Source organism: Triticum aestivum, chromosome 3B (genome assembly GCF_018294505.1).
Source record: "Triticum aestivum cultivar Chinese Spring chromosome 3B, IWGSC CS RefSeq v2.1, whole genome shotgun sequence".
NCBI lineage: Eukaryota > Viridiplantae > Streptophyta > Magnoliopsida > Poales > Poaceae > Triticum > Triticum aestivum.
The window spans coordinates 676502259-676509027 of record NC_057801.1 but is presented as its reverse complement, the minus strand read 5'-3'; the positions used below and the strand labels follow the sequence as shown (position 1 = coordinate 676509027).

Genomic DNA, 6769 nt, shown 5'->3' with positions numbered 1-6769 from the left:
CATCTGTGCCCGATGAGCTAAATGACATCTGGTCAAAAGAGCGTAGGCTAGTTTTGTAATCTCTGCCTTGTGTTTCTCAAAAAAAAAAGGCCTAGTTTTTTTTTGCAAAAAAATAATAATAAAAAAATCAGGTGAATAAGAGAGAAAAAGAAAAGTCTTTTGTACTCTATATATTTTACCTCACAGTTGTAGAACAAGGCAACATGTGAATGAGAGAGAAAAAGAAAAGTGCCTCATGGCAGCATCCTTACATGTACCTTAAGATTGTTTATCAAATAAACGTAGCAAGTAACATACTAAAGTTTATTTTGATCTATAAATTTAGCACGGTCACTTTCAGTGTATTCCATCTTACAACCCCTTGTCACTCGAACAGATATATACAATTTATTACCAAGTGGCCGGCTTGGTAAACTACCAACAAAAAATTGCAATCAAAGATATATACAATTTACCCTCTCTTAGAGAATGAAGCATAATTCTGATTTACTCGTCATTAAAAATTCTGTAACTTGGCAGTTAATGAGGAAATGATTTTTTTTTTGTATAGCAAGAGAACGTCGAGGACACAAGTTAGTTGAAAAGAAGGTTAAAAAAAATCCTTACATACTGCAGAAAAAAGAGAGTTATTGACGTCTCACAAAACTCAAAACCAAGCGTTCCCTTCTCCCGAGACACGGTTTCCTCATTTCGTCATACTCAACATATTTCGAGAACTGGTGGAGTGGTCGACATTTGGAAAGCACACTGGGCAGGTTTGCCGTCGGTTTGTGTTTTCTTTAAGCTTTGGTTTGTGTTGTGTAGAACTTGATATGTGCATACGACTCATATGGTTATTACACCCTGGCTCACACAGATTTCACTTATTTGGTTACCACACCACAGCTCATGCACTTTGATTGTCTATACATTATTTATGTATATGGCAACATTGGGGCAATGGGAACATATCATACTACAGTCTATAGACATACATAAAATGCACACATCACATCGTCGTCATAAGGGAGTCGCTTACATGCTTGTTGTGCCGCCTGTGAAGCCCTCTCAACATGCGTTTTAGTCCGACTGAAGCATGAAGGTCGACGAGGTTGCCCTGGCAGACGTCCACAAACACGTGGTCGTACTCCTCACCAGGTGCCAGGAGCATATCCCATGGAGCTCCTTGCAAATGAACATGAGCGACGTCAAACTGAGGATCGGCGTGGTGCCCTTCTCCACGGCCATGTGTTCTGCTTCAATCTCCCGGGGCAGCGCTAGCACTAGCTCCTACTCTGCTGATCTTCTACAACACCAACTCAGTGACGCTGTCACTGCTCTTTTTGCCGAGAGCGTGCTCATTTAGAACATTGCATTGCTTGTAATCGCCGCTCGATGGGTCATCGGCGTAACTGCAGATGGCTCCGCGGTCGTTGCAATCATCTTGTTTCGTACATGCAAATCTTAGAAAGGTAATAGGGAGCCACGGATGATGACCAACTTCTTCAAGGAGATATATATTGGGTGGGGGCTTGACAAAATTTACGCTTAGTTTACTCCAATATCTCAGTTCTCAAAGACCGAGCTACACACCCAAAAAGATTTTGGTTAAAATACATCCCACTTGCTTCGCTCGGCAGCACTGTTATCATAAATGATTGATCAAGGCTGGAAGTCGGCTCATTTATATGCCCTGAGCATGCAGCTTATTTGGATATCACAGCGTAGCTCATGCAGATTTGGTTGACCAGTCATGCAGGATGAAACATGGGGATAATGGGCACCATTTCATACAACACATACTACACCTATCAACTCTCAGTACGTGGTTGGTTGGCACGCGCATGTTGGTATGATGATAGCAAATGCTGGTAGGTTTCCTGTTTTTTCTTTTTTATTCTATTCTAAGGACTACCGGTCTTGTTTTTTTCTTTTCTTATTTTGATAGGTGAAGTATCAAATTGATCTTGGGGCCACGAGGCCGGGGCCAGGGCCAGGGCCGGGTCGACCAATTCCCATCTCGACGAGCAGAGATGCAGAGGAGGGAGGCCGGTGGTACCGGAAATAGGAGGCGCTTAGAGCAGGCGCGACAGCGTGAGGAGATTAGAAGAATCAAGGGAGAGGAAGGAGGCGGCGGTGTCGAAGAGAGAAGGGGATCGTGCGGAGACCTCACGCTAGGTTTTGCCCAATTGCGTCTCCTCTTGGTAGAGTCCGTCCCTTTTTACCCCTTACGTTTTTTTCTCTTGCTCGCACAGTAAAAATAATGAGGTGGCTAGCGCAAGCGATCGCCCGGAGGTTCGCTATTGGAGATGTTAACAACTCAAGTAAGTATTACGGCAAATAAATCACGCATCACTAAAACACATTTTTTTAGGGAACCATCACTAAAAGAATCCTTGACTGGAAGTTTTGAATACTACTAAAAGGAAAATCAAATGTTCTTTTTTTATGAGAAAAACAAAAGCTTCACCTATATAAAACTAGCACTCACTATCTTCTGAACTACTAACATTAAATGATCGACGTACGCAAGTGCCCAATTAAGCGGCGCCGGGCGGCATGAGTCCGTTGCACATTCGAATTCTTGACCAACATTGCTCGTGTCTGATTTTATGATCGACCGTCGAAGAACTAATTAATGCTACAGGCCCTGAAGCAGACCTAGGAACCTCTCCACGTTGCTGCCGAACTCCCCGTGCTTCCAAATCCTGAAGGCCGGAAGCGCGCGCACGCCGGCGGCACCTGCGAGGCGAGGGCTCCCCCACGGTGGATGGATGCGCAGGCTATCGGCGATGCGGTCCAGCCCCACCGGCATCCCCGGGCAGCCGGCCGCCATCGTGGCAACGTCGTAGACCTGCTGGCCGAGTTAATACTGCATGCCGCCAATGACGATCTTGAGCTGGTACGCTACGTAGTAGGCACCGACGTAGGTGATCCATGACAGCGGCCGCATGTGTCCTGCGCCGATGAGGCCGGAGCCCATGAGCACCTTTTGGTCGTGCGGGTCCGTGAGGCGGCAGAAGTCGCGGAGGTTGAACTCCCAGGCGACCTGCTGGCCTTGGTGGTCGCAGACGGCGATGCCGACCTGGAGCGGCTTGAGGCCCTCGACGTTGGCCTTCATGAGCGCATAGCGCTGCGCCACCGTCATGATGTTGAGGTCCTGGCTGGCGGCGTGGAGGAGTACAGGCCTCGTTGCATTCATCTTGGTTCATACATGCAAATCTTACAAAATTTACGCTTGGTTTACTCCAATATCTCAGTTCTTAAAGACCAAGATACACCCCCAAAAAGTTCTTGGTTAAAATACATCCCACTTGCTTCGCTTGGCAGCGCTGTTATCACAAATGATTGATCAAGGCTAGAAGTCGGCTCATTTATATGCCCTGAGCATGCAGCTTATTTGGATATCACAGCGTAACTCATGCAGATTTGGATGACCAATCATGCAGGATGCAACATGGGGATGATGTGCATCATTTCATACAACACATACTGCACCTGTCAACTCTCGGTACGTGGTTGGTTGGCACGCGTATGTTGGTATGATGATCGCAAATGCTGGTAGGTTTCCTGTTTTTTCTTTATTATTCTATTCTAAGGACTACCGGTCTTGTTTTTTTTTCTTATCTTTTTTTGATAGGTGAAGTATCAAATTGATCTTGGGGCCACGAGGCCGGGGCCAGGGCCAGGGCCGGGTCGACCCATTCCCATCTTGACGAGGAGAGATGCAGAGGAGGGAGGTCGGTGGTACGGGAAAGAGGAGGCACTTAAAGCAGATGCGGCAGCGTGAGGACATTAGGAGAATCGAGGGAGAGGAAGGAGGCGGCAGCGTCGAAGAGAGAAGGGGATCGTGCGGAGACCCCAGGCTAGGTTTTGCCCAATTGCGTCTCCGCTAGGTAGAGTTCGTCCCTTCTTACCCCTTTCGTTTTTTTCTCTCGTTAGCACAGTAAAAATGATGAGGTGGCTAGCTCAAGTGATCTCCCAGAGGTTCGCTATTGGAGATGTTAACTACTCAAGTAAGTATTACGACAAATAAATTACGCATCACTAAAACCTTTTTTTGGGAACCATCACTAAAAGAACCCTTGACTGGAAGTTTTGAATACTACTAAAAGGAAAATCAAATGTTCTTTTTCTCGATGAGAAAAACAAACGCTTGATCTATATAAAACTAGTACTAACAATCTTCTGATCTACTAACATTAAATGATCGATGTACGTAAGTGCCCAATTAAGCGGCAGCGGGCGGCATGAGTCCGTTGCACATTCGAATTCTTGACCAACATTGCTCGTGTCTGATTTTCTGATGACCGTCGAAGAAGTAATTAATGCTGGAGGCCCTGAAGCAGACCTCGAAACCTCTCCACGTTGCCGCCGAACTCCCCGTGCTTCCAAATCCTGAAGGCCAAAAGCACGCGCACACCGGCAGCGCCTGCGAGGCGAGGGCTCCCCCATGGTGGATGGATGCGCAGGCTAGCGGCGATGCGGTCCAGCCCCACCGGCATGCCCGGGCAGCCGGCCGCCATCGTGGCAACGTCGTAGACCTGCTGGCCGAGGTAATACTGCATGCCACCCATGACGATCTTGAGCAGGTACGCTACGTAGTAGGCACCGGTGTAGGTGATCCACGACAGCGGTCGCCCGTGTCCAACGCCGACGAGGCCGGAGCCCATGAGCAAAGCACCGAGCATGTCGAGGTCGACGCCGCGGTCGACAAGGTAGTCGAGGGCCTTTTGGCCGTGCGGGTCTGCGAGGCGGCAGAAGTCGCGGAGGTTGAACTCCCAGGCGACCTGCTGGCCTTGGTGGTCGCAGACGGCGATGCCGACCTGGAGCGGCTTGAGGCCCTCGACGTTGGCCTTCAAGAGCGCATAGCGCTGCGGCACCGCCATGCTGTTGAGGTCCTGGCCGGTGGCGTGGACGAGTCCAGGCCTCGTTGCATTCATCTTGTTTCATACATGCAAATCTTACAAAATTTACGCTTGGTTTACTCCAATATCTCATTTCTCAAAGACCAAGGTACACACCCAAAATGTTTTTGGTTAAACTACATCCCACTTGCTTTGCTCGGCAGCGCTGTTATCACAAATGATTGATTAAGGCTCGAAGTCGGCTCATTTATATGCCCTGAGCATGCAGCTTATTTGGATATCACAGCGTAGCTCATGCAGATTTGGATGGCCAGTCATGCAGGATGCAACATGGTGATGATGGGCACCATTTCATACAACACATACTGCATCTGTCAACTCTCAGTACGTGGTTGGTTGGCACGCGTATGTTGGTATGATGATAGCAAATGCTGGTAGGTTTCCTGTTTTTTCTTTATTATTTTATTCTAAGGACTACCGGTCTTGTTTTTTTTTCTTTTTTTTTTATAGATGAAGTATCAAATTGATCTTGGGGCCACGAGGCCTGGGCCAGGGCCAAGGCCGGGTCGACCCATTCCCATCTTGACAAGGAGAGATGCAGAGGAGGGAGGCCGGTGGTACGGGAAAGAGGAGGCGCTTAGAGCAGGTGCGGTAGCGTGAGGAGATTAGGAGAATCGAGGGAGAGGAAGGACGCGGCAGCGTCGAAGAGAGAAGGGGATCGTGCGGAGACCCCAGGCTAGGTTTTGCCCAATTGCGTCTCCGCTCGGTAGAGTCCGTCCCTTTTTACCCCTTTCGTTTTTTTCTCTCGCTGGCACAGTAAAAATGATGAGGTGGCTAGCGCAAGCGATCACCCAGAGGTTCGCTATTGGAGATGTTAACTACTCAAGTAAGTAAATCACGCATCACTAAAACCCATTTTTTTAGGGAACCATCACTAAAAGAACCCTTGACTGGAAGTTTTGAATACTACTAAAAGGAAAATCAAATGTTCTTTTTTTTATGCACATTCAAATTCTTGACCAACATTGCTCGTGTCTGATTTTCTGATCGACCGTCGAAGAACTAATTAATGCTGCAGGCCCAGAAGCTGACCTCGAAACCTCTCCACGTTGCCGCTGAACTCCCCGTGCTTCCAAATCCTGAGCCCAGAAGCGCGCGCACGCCGGCGGCGCCTGCGAGGCGAGGGATCCCCCACAGTGGATGGATGCGCATGCTAGCGGCGATGCAGTCCAGCCCCACCGGCATGCCCGGGCAGCCGGCCGCCATCGTGGCAACGTCGTAGACCTGCTGGCCGAGGTAACACTGCATGCCGCCCATGACGATCTTGAGCAGGTACACTACGTAGTAGGCACCGATGTAGGTGATCCACGACAGCGGCCGCCCGTGTCCGGCGCCGATGAGGCCGGAGCCCATGAGAAGCGCGCCGAGCATGTCGAGGTCCGTTGCACATTCACAAATGATTGATCCAGGCTGAAAATCGGCCCATTTATATGCCCTGAGCATGCAACTTATTTGGATATCACAACCGAGCTCATGCAGATTTGGATAACCAGTCATGCAGGATGCAACATGGGGACGATGGGCACCAATTCGTACAACACATACTACACCTGTCAACTCTCAGTACATGGTTGGTTGGCACGCGTATGTTGGTATGATGATAGCTAATGCTGGTAGGTTGCCCTTTTTTGTTTATTATTCTATTCTAAGGACCGCCTGTCTTGTTTTTTTTTCCTTTTTTTGATAGGTGAAGTATCAGTCGTTGTTTCTCCTTTGGAGACCGTGGCGCGTGCAAATTTTCGGATATTGTATGCGAGAATTTATAATTCTTGCCGAGGGATCATCGGTGATGTGCATCTAATGGAAAGGGTACACGCGGGTACGGATTCATGGGTGCCATGGCACCCAGGGGCGGACCCAGG

At 48.7% G+C, this 6769-nt stretch overlaps 2 protein-coding genes across 2 annotated transcripts; both read right to left on the bottom strand.

The window, feature by feature from the left end:
* Positions 1 to 2845: 2845 nt before the first annotated feature.
* On the bottom strand, positions 2846 to 3176 carry LOC123067678 (uncharacterized). Its single transcript, XM_044490375.1, has one exon. It carries the CDS (start codon positions 3125 to 3127, stop codon positions 2846 to 2848), a length of 282 nt encoding a protein of 93 aa, XP_044346310.1. The 5' UTR covers positions 3128 to 3176.
* A 1128-nt stretch (positions 3177 to 4304) lies between these two features.
* Positions 4305 to 4912, bottom strand: LOC123067677 (probable CCR4-associated factor 1 homolog 9). The gene has a single exon (XM_044490374.1). The coding sequence runs from the start codon at positions 4866 to 4868 to the stop codon at positions 4305 to 4307; it is 564 nt and encodes a 187-aa protein (XP_044346309.1). The 5' UTR covers positions 4869 to 4912.
* Positions 4913 to 6769: the final 1857 nt, after the last annotated feature.